Raw genomic sequence first — 16262 nt, 5'->3', positions numbered from 1 at the left:
CTTCAACAGGTCAGTGTATTTTTCTCTCTTTAACCCATCTTACAAACTTGTCATTTTTCTGAAGATAGCTGAGACTTGTTTGAATCTTGAGGTACTTTCATTTTAATTTATAAACACAAAAATAGTACTCAATAGTACTCGAAAAATATGGCAAAAATAGTACTTTATTTTTTTTAGTACTTTAGTTATACAAAATACAACTAGTTACTACATGGATTAATCATCCATTTGCTTCTGCTTATCCTCTTTAAGGGTCGCGGGGGTGCTGGAGCCTTTCCCAGCTGTCTTAGGGCGAGAGACAGGGTAGACCCTGGACAGGTCGCCAGTCTGTCGCAGGGCTAACACATATGCACAGACCACCATTCGCACTCAAATGCACTCCCACATTCACGCCTATGGGCAATTTAGAGTTTCCGATTAACCTATCCCCACTAACTGCATGTCTTTGGAGTGTGGGAGAAAACTGGAGGACCCACGGAGAACCCACGCAAACATGGGGAGAACATGCAAATTCCACACAGAAAGACCCCGATCCAATGGTGGAATTGAACTCAATATTCAATTCAATTCAATTTTATTTATATAGTGCCAAATCACAACAACTGTCAGCACAAGGCCCCTAATATTTTAAGGTAAAGACCCACAATTAGATGACTCCCATGATACTTTAATTTTAGATTTATTGTGGTGACAGAAATTTTTAATTCAAGAGTGTGAAAAGATTTTACAGATGAAAAATTCAAAATACCAACAATTTTCTCCACATTCTCACTTTTTATTCTACAAGCTCTCACATTTTACAGTACTATCACGTCTTTAAGATAAGATGGGGGCCTGATTATTGAAGACCTTGCATGTGAGAAGTATTTCAAGTTATTAAATAAACTTGTTTACTTGCTTACTCAGATGACATTTTACACAGACACAGATACTAGGTCTCGCTCTCTCTCTCTCTCTCTCTCTCTCTCTCTCTCTCTCTCTCTCTCTCTCTCTCTCCCACACCTTCACCCCACCCTTTGGCCAGGTTGGGTTACACACATTACACAAGTGATACAGCCTCAGATATCACACTCTTCATAAATTATTATTGCAGAGCCTGTGAGACGTAGGGAGTTTGTGGAATTAGCCAGGTAGTTGACAAGTGAAGTGGTCAGCGTGGATGGAGCAGCAGAATCAGGATGGATATTTCTGCTTTGCCCAACAATAACCACCCAGAGAAATTCCTCCAGCTAGACGTTGGGATGCTGCCAGCCACACACAGGATGTTCCAGGTTGGGGCAGTAATGTCCAGTCAGAAACAATGGCAGAACAGGATTTACTCTCAGGTATGATCTTTGTGACAGTAGTTTGAAATAGCAGAGCAGGAGAGCACAGCATTGTTGTGTCATACTTGGCTTACAAGACACCAAAAACATGAACAAACATTAAGTTATAACATTATAATACAAATGTCTTTTGTTTTTAGCTCTTTAAATTCGCAGTGGAGCTTTTTGACAATAAAGCTGACTTTGACTTTGAATTTGAAAGACAACAAACAGCTCCATGTTGAGCATGCATGAGTTTTGGTGGTATGTTTAACACACCTGGGACTGCTTTTTTTTTTTTTTTTTTTTTTAAATCTTGTTAATAATTTTACTTCCTCATTGTGGATGGTTCCTCTGAAAAAGAAAGCCTTTAATTACATGACTCCCTGGTTTAGGCTATCTAACCAGTGTAGCCTGCAGCTCCATAGAAAATGTTAAAGCTGGATGGATTGAGAATTCTCCTCTGTCTCCACAGAGGGAGCCAAGGGTAACAACCAAAAGCAGTTCTGTGCCACACCCGGACTGGAGTCCTGTGGTGTTTGTGGACAGATACTTGGAGAAGCACATCACTCCATCCACTCTGAAGACACGCATCAGACAGAACCCTCTGTACATGGATGTAAAATCTGTGATTGAGCAGAATGAGACATCACACCCATCCTGGACTGTCAAGGACTATGACACTCAAGCAAACCATAGCAATCTTGCAGACTATTTACAGGTAATTTGTGGAAAAGTAAAAAGGTTGTGGAAGATTAACAAGGTTAATGTTTGTTTGGATACACAAAACAGTTGTTAGTGCAGTTGTTTGCTAAGAGGACATGCATATATGTAAACAAAGAACTGTGCATATATATATATATATATATATATATATATATATATATATATATATATGCATATACAGCGGGTAAAATAAGTATTTAATATGTCACCAATTTTATAAGCAAATATATTTCTAAAAAAGATTTTGACATAAATTTTCATGGTAAGAACCTATCCAATCCAGAAATGCAAAGAAATTAAACAGTTGTCCATAAAGTTATGTGTAATAATGAGAAGTGACACAGGGAAAAAGTATTGAACAAGATACCTGAAATTAATTTAATACTTCGTGTAAGAGCCTCTTTTGGTGATGGCATCTTCAAGGTGTTTCCTGTATGGAGAAACTAGTCTCATGCATTCTTCAGCAGTGGAGTCTTGCGTAGTGAGCGTGCATACAGGCCATGGCAGTTAAGTAAATTACTTATTGTTTACTTTAAAACAATTGTACCTGCTGATTCCAGGTCTTTCTGTAGCTCTCCACCAGTGGGCGTTGGCTCTTGGACAACTCTTCTGTTAATTATTTTGACTCCTCTGAGTGAAATCTAATTAGAAGCGCTTGGTTGTTGTTGGTTTATGTTGACATGATTCTGGATTATGGCCCCAGCAGTGCTCACTGGAACCTTCATTAGCTTAGAAATACTTCTCTAACTAATGCCATCAGTATGTTTTGCAACAGTAAGATTCCAATGGTCTAAACAGGCTCGTTGGTTTTACCCATCATGAGATGTTTCTTGATGCTTCTCACTACTGGAGTGGCTGTAGCTCAGGAGGTAGAGCAGGTCATCTGCTAATTGAAAGGTTGGCGGTTTGATCCCTGGCTGCTTCAGTCTGCATGGCAAATATTCTTGGGAAAGATGCTCTCTAATGCATCTATAGGATGTTAGATAGAAACAGAATTGCAAAAAAGTGCTTGGATGAATGAAGCAAGTTGTGTTAAGTGCTTTGATTACTATTCCACTTTATTTATGGAAATCTATGGTTTGATTTCTTTGCATGTGTGGACTGGATGAGGTGTTACTGACATTTAGTGAGAATTTGTTGTCAATAGCACCTTTAGAAAAATATATTTACTTACAAAATTGGTGATATGTTCAATACTTATTTTATACGCTGTATAGGCACACTAAAGAACCAAAAGAAATAAAGAAGATATGAGTAAGTGAATGCTTAGGGCTCAGTTGCTGACCAAAAATCACTGACTAAGGTCTTCTAATATGATGATTGCCATCTAAACAGTTTTATTCATTTTCCCACAAGTATGCATTTTTGCATATTTTCAGTTGTTGATTTCCAAATATACTCTCTTTGGATCTCATCAAAAAGTCCTACATTCAATAAAATCCCCACGTTTTGGTGTAAATACCAGTTTTTATTTATACCATTTAACCCTTGGAGCTTCTTTCCAGATGATGTCTGTGATGGTTTAATACTTACACTTTTAGGTGGCTTTGATAACTTTCATATTAACATAATGTGATATATTTCTCTTAACTAGTTTTTCTGACCACTGAAGGACTAAAAATATTCCTGTCTTGCTAGCATTAGCGTGCCTTCACCCCTGAGTCAATATTTGCTAAGTCACTACTACAGTACTTATAGCTTACCAGCTGCACTTTAAATATTAAGGAAAATAAAAAATGCCGTCATCAAGTGTTGACTTAAAACTTTTTTGTTTCAGTTTCAGTAAATAAACATGGTTAGGGGAAGGAACGCTTCTGGGAGAACACTATGATTTGCAGTGGTCACGTATATTTCTGAACAAAATGTATCTGCACACTTTTAGTTGATGTGTAACCATCAAATTATGGTGTTCAACAACCGCAAATCTTCAATTTAGGAGTCATTATTTAGCTTACTTTGCTGCTGTTTGTGTTGTTGTGTGTAAAGATGCAACATAGAAATGATTTGCCTTTCTATTTCTGTAGTCCATGTTGCCAGAAATCCTAAGATTCAAAAGTGACCAGTGGTACGCTACTCTTGCGATTGTAGCAAATGTTAATGCAGGTTAATGCAACAGTTAGCTCTCTGTCCCTCGCCTGTGCAGCACATGTTATGTGCCACTATTCTTTGACGGTGCAGCAGCCAGTCTTTTCGGATGGTAAGCCTTAAACTTTAGAGGTCAGCCTCATTAGCTACTGCCTTTGTATGTACACAGGAAGAACATTTCCTATGCATTAAAAAAATAAATAAATATGTGCCATTCTTTTCTGCCAACAGATGCCCATTGACTACATTAGATTCCTGTTCTTTTGTTGCTTTCTTTCAAGCAGCCTGAGTCTGCTAAAGGGAACAGATATGTTACAAACACACATTTATGTCTAACAACAAGAATCTTGGTGCACTTTTTCATACACTGTTTCATGTCTTTGTTTTCTTTGTAGGAAGAGGACAAGACTCCTAAAGATCTGGATTTCTGGCTCGAGGATCTCTACACACCAGGATTTGATTCTTTACTGATAAGGAAAGAAGCAGAGCGCAGAAGAAGACTCTGTAAAATTATCTCTTCAATCATTGTGATTGTTTGTGCACTTCTTCTTTTTATTGCAGTAGCTGTGGTTCTCCACAAAAACATCTGACTTTCGGGTACACTTTCATTCAATTTTTCAGACTTTTCTGTAGTGGTAGTGTGTTGTTGTTATCTTGCTTTTACAGAGTACCACAAGTTATGGATTTTTTGGGGATTTTTCTTTTCTTTTTCAGTTTTCTGGATTGTATGTTTTGGTCATCCACCCTAATGGCTTCATATCCATAATCGACATGTTTTGGCTACAATCTGTGGGGGTCATGAATTCAAAGCACATTCTCTAATTAACTAAGTATTTGCTAAAATATAATTTTTAAATTAGTTGAAAAACACACAGTTTTGTAAAGGTTTGCCTGGATCTGCTGGAAGTCTCTTCCTGTTTAAAATGAGTTCCTCCTTCCCACAAATGCCGATTTCTAATACTGTAGGGTCCATTATCTTGCTATATAGTGATTACACAAACATAACAATATATTTTGGTAAGTACTAATCGTGTTAATTTAGGGCAGCAGCAGGATTACATTTATACTAGCTGGTGATCTAATAAATGTGTTATTTAAAAACTGCGAAAGCCCAAGAAGAAAAGATATGATGTAGGAAAATAATTAATATTTCCCCTTGAAATTTAACACTTTGTCTTTATGTGGTGCAGTAGACTGATATACATAAAGAGTGAGGCTGCACTTATAAAGATGCCCAGCCACAGATGTAACTGCGTACTTGTACATTTAAGTCTATAAATGCTTTTCAACTCTTTATCTCAAAGTGTTATCTTTCTTTAAGGTGCAGAAGACAAATGTTTTGTATTTTTCTTCCGAAAGTGCAGGGAACAGATTTGTTTGGGTTAAATAGTTGGCTTTATGCCCTGTGTTGAAATGACAATTATCGAATCCTGACCAACAGGTGTTTGAGCTCTGTTGCCCCATCCATCTTATACCACAGAACTTTTACGATAAATACAATAAGGATCTTAAAACTATTTTTTAAAATTATTGCTCTCTTCATGGTTTTGTATTTTCACTTTCTTTAGTGTTATTATTTTATACATTAATTTTTTTATATTACATTATGCAAGTTACATGGACCAAAACGTTGTAACTGAATAAAAATAGTGGTAAGCGGGACAGTGTGCTGAGATTTTATTATACATTTCTCTACCAACCCCCCCCCCTCAAAAAAACCCCCACTAGCTGTCATTGATTTAGTTGTGCAGTTTTTCCTATAATTTGTTGTCTGCTGTAACACAGTATTAGACTTCCATTAACCCCCAACAGCAAATAAACCTGGCTTTGTCATAGTCCCCCCCGAATGAGGTTCCTCAGGTCAGATCGCTGATTCACTTTAACACTCTAGGAGCTTTATCCATTATGCAAAATTCAGTAAACAATACATAAAACTGAATTAAATAGAAGCCTTGCAAACCACAAATGCAGACTACAGATGTTAATGGTTTCATTTGGTTTATTTATTGCAATAAAGATGTACAAAGTACTGGTAATCATACATGTTAAAATGTTAGAAAAAGCATATCTGTGACTGTTAACAGTATCAAAACATTCCTGCTTCAACCAGCTGGGCCTTACACGTTTGAGTTAAAGCAGGAGAAAACTGGTTTGAGCCGCTTGTCATCATATCTTTTTTCTTCATTGAAAGGCTACAGATACAGACTCAAGGAGAAAGACAATTTGCTAAAATCAAAAGGAAACAAACTGCAAAAGAAAAAACCATTGACATGCAAATCAAATTACAACCAAAACTCCAAATATTAAAAGAGGAAAAAAAAAAGTCTGAACTAAAATAAATACCCTTCCAACATGTTCCATGTGTATATACTATTAAGTTTATTTACATGTTAGTTTATACTGACTATAAACTTAGTGATGTCAACCACCAATAGATTTTAGGGCCATTTTATCATTTTTGAAATATTAGAATCCACCCTCATGGAACAACATGCCTGCTATAGGAGGAACAGGGAATATGGCAAAGAATACAAACAATAATTAGGAGAACTCAAATAATGCCTCGACTTACACGTACATATGATTTGATTTGTTGAGGACAATGCAGTAATTTTGTCAGACAGATGTTAATCTCTATCGAGACAAATGAGGGAAACACCCAAACACCATTAGCTGGCTGGAAAACGTTATTAGGAGGTATTTTTGTTTCGTTTAATGTGACATGAAAAAGAACCCCTCTAATTGATACATGAGTGTTGTGATTTTTTATATTTTGTATGTATGTATGTATGTATGTATGTATATAACTGTGTGTGTATAATTACAGATAGATACAGATATAGATAGATAGATAAGCAAATATAATTTTTTTAAATATACAAATGGTTTAACCCGTGTTCTTGTTTGTAATAATGTTGTTCTGTACCAACAAGAGAACAAGAGTGAATGCCTCACAACACAACAACGAACAGAGATCTGAAAGATACACTCCTTTATTTTGTTATAGTACACAATAGTGCCCCCAAATCCCCATCTCAGCCCACATTGATAATCTCAGATTTATATTGCCCAAAATGCACAGCAAAAAACAAACAAAAAAGACCAAAACAAAACAAAAACTGCAGTTTGTTTCACCAATTGTATTGCGTAGCAGTTAGTCTTCAATAAATCCATTTACATTTGCTCTAATACAGAAATATTCAGTCATACTTCATAGTTTGAGTTAAGCATAATTTAGTTTCACTGTTTAAGTTACAGTGCACAGGGATGCACTCAGCTGCAGGAATACCAAATTTTAGATACATTTTGTCTTTTATTTTGAAAAGCAGTGTCAGCTGCATGAACACCAGCTGTGGTGTGGATGAATTTTGGTATTTGAGGCTGTTACAATGTAGGACTGCCTTCGAAATGATCTAACAGTGCGTTCCAAGCCCACACTTTCACATAACTAAAACTTATTCCAGCTACATTTAGCACTCTGGTGAGCAAGAGTATAGATCTATATAATAGGTTTGTACTGAATCCTTTCAACAGTCCCTGCAAACATTACACACACGAATTATTAACGTAGTGATAATCCATGTGAACAACAGAGTGGTGGGCAATGGTGCTGCATGAACGCTAATAGCACAATGAAGCCGACAGACAGAACACTATTGTGCTAACTGCAGTATATGCAGGAAACATATGATACATATGACAATGGAAACCAAAAGGTACTACTAGTGTAGTGTACATTCAACTAACCTAAGCACTCTCACATTCTTCTTTTAAATTGCATATAGTAAAGTTTAATTTGCTTTGTAGTAGTTTCTCACCCATAATCATAATGAGCCAAAGTCCATGCTGTTTAATCCAAAATAACGAGACCACCCACAATGACTTGTGCATCTCTGCTGTATTTAACAACACAATGCAGAGGCTTCAAAATATCATGACTAATTTTAGGGCAATGCACTTAAAATAAACATCTACGCTAGAACCACTCCAACCAACCCGTTTATGCTCAGCTGTTTTAATAACAACATTTGCAATCTTAACAAAAGCTAACGGGTTACTTTCACTTTACTGTCCATTTTCCCCACAAAACTCAAATACAATGAGTTTTATGAATTGATTTTAGGCTCAGGGTTATTTTTCTCTGTGACGACACCTGTGACCACTCCCCAAAGTAACAGCTGTACTATTGCATATTGAAGCTAGTTAATCAATATTCTCTACAGTCACAGTAGAACAGGGGATACATGTGACCTCTACAGTACACTACAACTGGAAAATGTCTATGTATGGCTTTCTTTTTGTGATGCCACGTCACCCCTAAAATCAATAGTAATAATTAAGCTAAAAGACAGGGATGTGCCACAAGTGCACACTAAATGAAGTGAGGCTAAATGACTAATGCAGATTAAGATGCATATGTGCTGAGACTTAATAATGGATGAATATCTGCATTTACACACAAACCCTCCAGCCAACATGGCTTAAGAGGGAGCGAGAACTTATGACAATCGTGACAGTATAGTATAGTTCTAGCATTAAGGCAAGGTTTGGACTAGCATCTTAAGGGTAGAAGAGTTTCTTTACAGCGAAACAACAATACATGTGGCCACAGAACCAAAGAAAGCTGATAATCGGCAGCTACTAGGGAGAGATTTTATCCACCTGAAAAGGCTAAAGAAAAACCCAGCCTCACATTTTTTCTGACAGAGACTTTAAGTCTATGCCCACATGTACCCCTCCCCTACAAACTGTGTCTAAAAGATCAAGGATCTTGTTGTGATGAGTATTCAGCAACTTTTACAAAGGAAGACTCAAAAGTGAAAAATATAAAAATCAAAGCCCCAAATAAATATGCTGATTAAGGTCAAAACTGTAAGAGTGTTCAAATTGACACTCTTTATAAAATTCTACTTTAAATCCACCCGCACGGCTAAGAAGGAAATTCTGTTAAAATTGTCAATCTGAATAGAGATTCTAATTCCGTTTCATCCGATTCGACTGGAAGGCACATCCTTAAGGCTTTAGAAGGTGTTGCAAAGCATTTTCCCCAACTTGAAAAAAACATGACAGGGTGATTATTGCTGGAGCAAACAACATCTGGTCTGATAAACTTAAAATGTATGACATCAATATATTCCACATCATGAACACATCTATATTGTGCACGCCTGCTTTAGAGAGCCTGAGAGAAATCAACTTGAACAAAAATGACACTTTAATGAGGAAATCAGAAGGAACTAGAGCAACGAGAGAATAACCGAGACATCTTGGAATAAAAAGAAAGAAAGGAAAAAGAGTGGGCAACTTTACAACCAGCACCCACCCCCAACATAAAATTCCTCCATCACAAAACATGTAGCACTTTTACACAAAAAAAATAGCACTTTCATTGGATTCATATTACTCAGCACTGTTTCCATCACTGGCTTGTATTCTGCTATCTCAGGAGTGTATGTGGTGGACCTTTAGACTTTAGCTGTGACTTAAATCACCGGCTTTTCCCCTTTAAGAGTAGAAGGTGAGGACACTCTGGTGGTTGCCACGCACCAGAAGGATGGGAGGCAGATCCTTGGACAATGCCTCCAGCCAGGCCATGTAGAGAGCACTGGACACAGCACCCTTCCTGGCTAATGGGAGGCTTCTGCACAGAGAAAGGCAAAGAAAGAGAGACTGCAATGAAACTATAACCAAAAAGGAGCAATAAGAAAAGTTCTAAAAATCACGTACTGTTATCTCTACACATAATTGTTTAAGAATTGGCAATTCAAATTAATGAAAACTCATCACTTCACTGCATAGTTAAGGATTAGGTAGAAGCATCACATATTGAAGCCACTCAAAATCCCACTCTTCTTTATAAAAGTTACAAAACCCACAAAAGGCCTTTTCAGGAAAGAGTGACTAAAAGCCATATTTATCTGTTATGATCGTTATCACCTCCAGCCCAAAGCAAGCTTTCCACCTTCCAATGTGGTTCATCATAGGTTTGCCTGTTGACTTGGTCAAATGTTAATAATCACTTTCAGCCCACAATTTTTAGCACTAGTTATCTTGTCATCCGTTATTAGATGGGGTAAATTTTATTTTTTTTATTTTATTTTTTGTTTTGTTTCACACATGGTACAGCAGTAATTCATTCCCATACACAACCTTCCTTTCAATAAAGTAATACCGTTTCCATGCATGAAAAGGAGCAGGAAGAAGAATAAATTCTTATTGATACCTGCCCCCCTATCTGTGATAATACAAGTAGGCAACCAAAATTACACTCTCACAATTTTCTGCACAAAACAAAACAAAACAAAACAAAACAAAACAAAACAAAACAAAGCAAACAGAACAATATACTCAACAATGAGCAATACCACTAAATATCAAACTTAAAGGATCATTTTTCTACAATTAAATTCTATTCTTTTCAACTTCTTCATATTGGTTTATCATTTTATTCTTATAGCAAATTAGTGAGCAAGTGAACAAAGTAGCAGGAAAGATTTGAGCGACCCAAAGATGAGGGTCAGAGCATCTCCACACCAGCAGCCCTTGTGGGATTTTCCCACCTCACTTCTGAAATTGCACAAATAAAACTCATATCCAAATGAAGATTAATTTATTTTAATTTGTCCAAATTAAATGCTCCATTTTCAAAAAATGAATTTTCATGGTTCGGGCTTTAACATGTTAAGGATCGGCTGAACCGTCAGTCGAGCTGCTGTTTTTGCTCCTGGTAGCTTCCGACAGCTGCCGTTTGGTGTGAAACTTTGAAGATGACGTAACATCGCTGGCCTCTGAGGCTTACTGAACAAACCGTTTAATAATATGAGAACGCAATCAAACTGTTTATCAGAGGGAAAAGCGTGATTTCTAGGACATTTGCGCCTAACATTAGCTTGCATAATGTTAGCTTATAACCAGCTGGTGTTGCTGTCAGTAGACAGAGGTTTGTATGTCTAATCTGCTGACAACAAGTATTTTCATTCAAGTTTTTTTTTTTTTTTTTTTTTTTTTTTTAAATCATCATGTTTTTTTCCCCCACTTTGTATTATTGAAACTAAAACACATACGCCCCCCCCACCCCCACCCAACCCAACCCAACCCAAGCTTACATAACAATGAGGTTGGCTGTGCTTGAGTGTTCCTTCAGCAGCTCGTTGAGTCTGATCTGACGTTGGGTCTAAAGAGAGACAACCACAGGATCAAGCAATCAGGTATCACGTAACAAGATCATTTTCGCAAGCCACTGCACCACAGACTTCGAGGCAGCAGTGTCGCTTACAGTATAAGCTACACTGAACTGCTTCCACTCTCCCTACAGAACAACTGAATGAGGCTGCAGAGGATCAAAGAATGAATCCCTCTGAACCCTGAAGTCATATGGAACTTTGACAGACTCAAGAATTTCATCTTATGAGATTAAAGACGCATGTAAATGGAGTATGCAGGGAAATCTTGTGACCTTGGCACGATATAGCTCCAGCTCGTTGTCAGTGATCCTCCATGGTTCGCTGTTCTTCAGCCTCTCAGCTGCCTCCTGCTCCATATCATCTTCTTTCAGCCGATAAGGCTCAATCATCTCCTCGAAGGCTGCCATGCTGCGTCACAACATCATGGTTAATCCTCATGTAAAACAGGTAACTACACAAAGCTTTGATGCAACTGTAGTGATAAGGCACTATATAAATAAAATTGAAATGAACTGAATTTTCAAAATCATCTCACCAAAGAAATGAACAAAAATGGATGTTTTTAATAAAATGAAATTACTAATGCAGAAATGCTATGAAAAAAAAAGTCTTGAGACCCAGGCGGATGTCTGGATCTGGACTGTGACACTTTCTTGAAAAGTCTTCAGATTTATTAATGTTAAGAAAATGTTCCCTTGTTAAAAATCATCATTTGTTCAAACCAAATCAACATGGTCTCAAAGCCACACGTCTTTTCCACACAGACCACATGAGGGCGCCAGTAATTTGCTTTTCAGCTCAGCTTAATGTCCTCAAACATGCTAAACATTGAATTTCAATCATTAAAACTGTTAGTTTTCCTTTCTTTATACCGTTCCAAATACAGCCAACAGTTTCCTCAAGGCACTTTAGATACTGAATGTGTGACATAATACACTTTAACAATTGTTCAAAGTGTGAAGCTTAACAAAGTGGACTCACTGTTCCTTCTTGGGCTTGGTGTTGATGTCTCCAAGGACAGTAATGTCCGAAAAGTCTATCCTGAACTTGCTCAGCAGAGTAGCCATCCTGTAACGGGAAAGTCAAAAACAGAGAAGTAGGATCAATACTATAAATAAGCTGTTAAACAAGACATGTGCAGTCTAAGAAGTTCTGGATGGATACACGGGAAGCTGCTTTGAATAACTCTGAACACTAGCGGGTGGTACAGGGTTTATAATGTGGAATTCTATCTATGAGAATAATTTGCTTTAGCTTTAGTTTCAAACACTTGGTGCCGGAGAGGATCATCTGCTATCTATGTGTTGTGGGCTACAGGACTACGTGTTCAAGCTCTTTATTATTGTGTTGGCTACGTGACTGTCATGTTTCCAGTGCCAAGCATTTATTCATTTACTTTAACAAATTTGTTTTATTTTTGTCTCAAATCTTTAGTTCAGCTGCTTTCCAGCAGGAGGTGCAGGCAGGACTCCCAGCTTTGGAGGGAAAAGCTTTATGCTTTTCCCGTGTTTACAGAAACAAGGGTGTAGGAAACAGCAGTTGAAATTTAGCCTTTGCTGGAAGCAGGTTTTACTTTCTGTCTGTTGGTAAGAGATAAAGTTAGACAGGAACATGTTGAAATGTCAGATGTGTGTTGAAACAGACTGTTGATAGTTTTGTAGTCACGCAAACATAAAAGCTTCTACACCCAGCTAACTTCATATGACAAAAGCAGAACAATGAGTGGCTCTTTCTCCGACCAACAAAATCGTGTTGACTTCTTTGGCAGGAGGGATGGGGGTAAGGGATAGACTCACATCATCCCCAGAGAATAACTTTTGAGAATGAACTCAATCACATTTTCTTCACTGATTTGAAACTTTACTGGATTCAGACTGACTGTTCAGCGCCTGCTAATCTGTCAGCCATGACCTTTTTGTTCCTGTGTTTTCCCTACTGGCCAGCTCTCTGCCATCAGTTTCATTCAGCTGCTTCTCCAGTCTCTCATTGCACAACAGATGGACTAACTCTAGCACTGGTCTTGAGCTGGCATCGGTATACCTCGTTCTGCACTTGAGATCTGCTGCAACTGAAAATCCACCAACCACAACCTGTAGCTGTTGTAGAACTGCTTCATGTGTCGAGCTAATCAATTTTTTAAGACGATAAACAAAGACAAGTCAGAGGAGGTGGAGTCTGTCTGTAGGATGAGCAATTTTTGTAAGCACATATAATAAATAAGATACATTTAATATTAGCACCTACAAAATTCAATCCATTTAAGAAAATGTGGGTATGGCTCCTTTCGAGCACCCACACACGCATGCATACACCCACACAGCAAGTACAAAGGCAAATTTATCATTTATATGTAGCAGTTCAACTTCTTAGTTGATTTTTATTAATTTTTATTACTACAAATAATATTTAATAACTAATATGAGCTTTGTGTGATTGTTTCCCTATTTATGGTCAAAAACATGCAGTGTTGAATGCTGCAATATACATTATGTGTACATTTTACGTTGTATGCGCTTACATTAACCTGGAGAGATGTCAGCGTTTAAATGAACAGTGACATTTATAATGTACAGAAACAGTCAGGGTTAGAACTTTGTGCATATAAAATGCATTTTAAGACATCTAGTATTTGGATACATCCTTATGTTATAAACAAATGTGTGAGAGTGGTGCTGAAAGGAAGGACATACCTACACTGTGTTTTCTGCTAACTGCACAGCATGTATGTTAAGGCGCAGCTTCCTCATGTCTGCAACAGTGTTAATTTCGTTGACCAATAATTGTCGTCGTAGTTTTTGTCAATGAAAATCTTCTTTTGACAATAACTATGACACTTTTATCAACAAATAAAAATACTGGTGGTGGCCAGTGGTTGGCCTCAGCCTCCTGATAAATGCGCCTATGGTGCGAATTTGTCCTTATTCAAGTTGTCACGTTCGCTAAATTTTCAGAAAACCTCTGACCCCTGACCTTAAGGCCAAACTCATGAACTTATTATAAATCTATTTAAGATCCTAGGTGACCTCCTTCTCCAATTATGGCATTTACAAGGTTTTCAGAAAACTCGACCTTGACCCTAAGGTCGAGGTCACTGAGATTCAAACTAGTCTGGATTTTCAGTAGATACACCTATGGTATCAACTTCAAACTCCTACATTGCTTCGTTCTCGAGTTACCACATTCAAAATCTTGGGTGTCCACTAACCCTAACCCTGCCCGAAAGAAGAGATCCACGCAGAATTAATTAAATTGTATATTGCAAATTGTATTTTATTTTATTGTATTTACGGGACCATGCACAAAATACATTAATAAGTTAAAAAGAAAAGGATGCTTTGTGCCAGATTTAGCTACCAACTAATTTCCATCAGCAGTCTGCATTCTAAACCTAGACTAAAACTAGACTTCAGGTGCCTAAATTATGTTTTAGTCAAAAGACTAAAGGCAGAAGAGCACCAGGGCTATTTACAGCTTCCTCTTGTTCTCATCCAATGTTATGAATCCTTTTATGTTTAATAACAATTACATTTAAGTGTAATTAACAATATGACTGAATTTTAAATTCAGTTTATTTACTTAGTGCTGCTTATAACAACAAGTGTCTTTAAGTTTTTAAAAGGCAAAAACAAAGATATTAGAAAGTTATTATTATTATTATTTTAGGTAGTTTGGTTTTGTTTACATTTTTTGGAGTGCTGCGTTTTGGTAGTATTGTTTTGATTTCAAAGGCTCAATAAAAGACTTCATAGGGTAGACACTCATTCCTTTGTACAGTCATGTACAGTACTCTCCAGTCTTGACAAAACTAACAGCCTGTACAGTACTTACGCTCTGCGGTCGTGATCAATCCTGTTGATCTTGCCTCCAATGAAAACACGGATCTTACATTCCTTCCACCGCTTCTTATTGGTAAGAAGGTAGGGGATCAGCAGAGTCAGACCTAGATGGGAAACATAAAAACCAAACTGCTCAATATACAACTTTAGTGACACAAACATTTAAGATCTGTACACTCTAAAGCTCAAGTCCAAACCTCAGACCTTTGGACTTTCTATAGACCTGCAGAAACAGATTCATGATCCCTTATGCATTAAACAGAGTCAAATTAAATTCAAACAGAAAACAACGCAGTGGCCCTTTTTTTCTTCTTCTCAGAAACAAAAAAACAAACAAACAAAGAAAACCCAACTTCACAAACAAATTTTGCTAGCATGTTTGAGATAAGCAGTTGTTGAATCTTGAAAATGCAAATGCAACATGATGCTACCAAAATGAATTCAATCCTGATTTATAATGACTGGGAAGTGTGAAAATGACAGATCCTGTCAGAACATACTGTCTATGTGTTTTTGTGGGTGAGAGTCTGCCTTTGCGTATCAATAGGAATGCAAAACATACCAAATAAGGCTTTACTTGTTTCTCCTCATCCCCATGACGCTGTCACAGCACAAAGATAATCAGAACTAGAATCTTCACAGATGTTCTTTGGGGCTTAAAACTACATATTTCAGGCTGAACATTATAGAAAAAGTCAGCAAATTCAATTTAATGCTTTGACACAATGTGACACTTATAGGTGCCAGAATTGTAGAGGCCTGAGTACTTTTAGGATCTACTGCATATGCTGTCAACAGTTGTATCTGCACTTTTTAGTGCTGATGACACTTAATGTCATAATGATGATGAGCCAGATCTGAAGTGACACTAATCAGCTGGTGTTAAAAGCCAGAGTTCTCCCGCTGGCCCTGGTCACATCTTTACAGAGGTGAAGCCACTGCAAACTCTTACTTGCATAGAAATGTTTGCCAAGCAACGTATTTTCTTTAAGAACCAGAACGACGAGCGCACAACAACGAGCCCACAGGCTCCGACGGCTATGACAAAGCAGACTGAACCCGGGCCCAGAGACCTGAGATCCAAGGGCCCCCCCACACCCTGGAATGGGCCTGACAGAGCCAGGGGG

The 16262-nt window shown here is 37.5% G+C and overlaps 2 protein-coding genes across 3 annotated transcripts in view; one reads left to right on the top strand and one right to left on the bottom strand.

Moving 5' to 3' along the window:
- The first annotated feature begins 1178 nt into the window (after nt 1-1178).
- On the top strand, nt 1179-4705 carry minar2 (membrane integral NOTCH2 associated receptor 2). The gene is made up of 3 exons (XM_087842725.1): nt 1179-1325; nt 1780-2025; nt 4517-4705. Exons 1-3 carry the CDS (start codon nt 1179-1181, stop codon nt 4703-4705), a joined length of 582 nt encoding a protein of 193 aa, XP_087698851.1.
- A 4607-nt stretch (nt 4706-9312) lies between these two features.
- The window catches only part of LOC102776993 (solute carrier family 12 member 2-like), a 62413-nt gene continuing 55463 nt past the window's right edge, over nt 9313-16262 (bottom strand). For both annotated transcript variants that reach the window (XM_087844014.1, XM_087844015.1), the window contains 5 exons: nt 15128-15239; nt 12281-12367; nt 11572-11707; nt 11222-11289; nt 9313-9756 (listed from right to left, as the gene is read on the bottom strand). In XM_087844014.1, the coding sequence (XP_087700140.1) occupies nt 9621-9756; nt 11222-11289; nt 11572-11707; nt 12281-12367; nt 15128-15239 (539 nt within the window). In that variant the 3' untranslated portion in view covers nt 9313-9620. The remainder of the gene's footprint in view (nt 9757-11221; nt 11290-11571; nt 11708-12280; nt 12368-15127; nt 15240-16262) is intronic.

The sequence above is a fragment of the Neolamprologus brichardi genome, chromosome 7, assembly GCF_056152115.1.
Source record: "Neolamprologus brichardi isolate AB-2024 chromosome 7, ASM5615211v1, whole genome shotgun sequence".
Taxonomy (NCBI): domain Eukaryota; kingdom Metazoa; phylum Chordata; class Actinopteri; order Cichliformes; family Cichlidae; genus Neolamprologus; species Neolamprologus brichardi.
The sequence above is the reverse complement of the archived record's forward strand: the minus strand, read 5'-3'. Positions and strand labels throughout refer to the sequence as shown.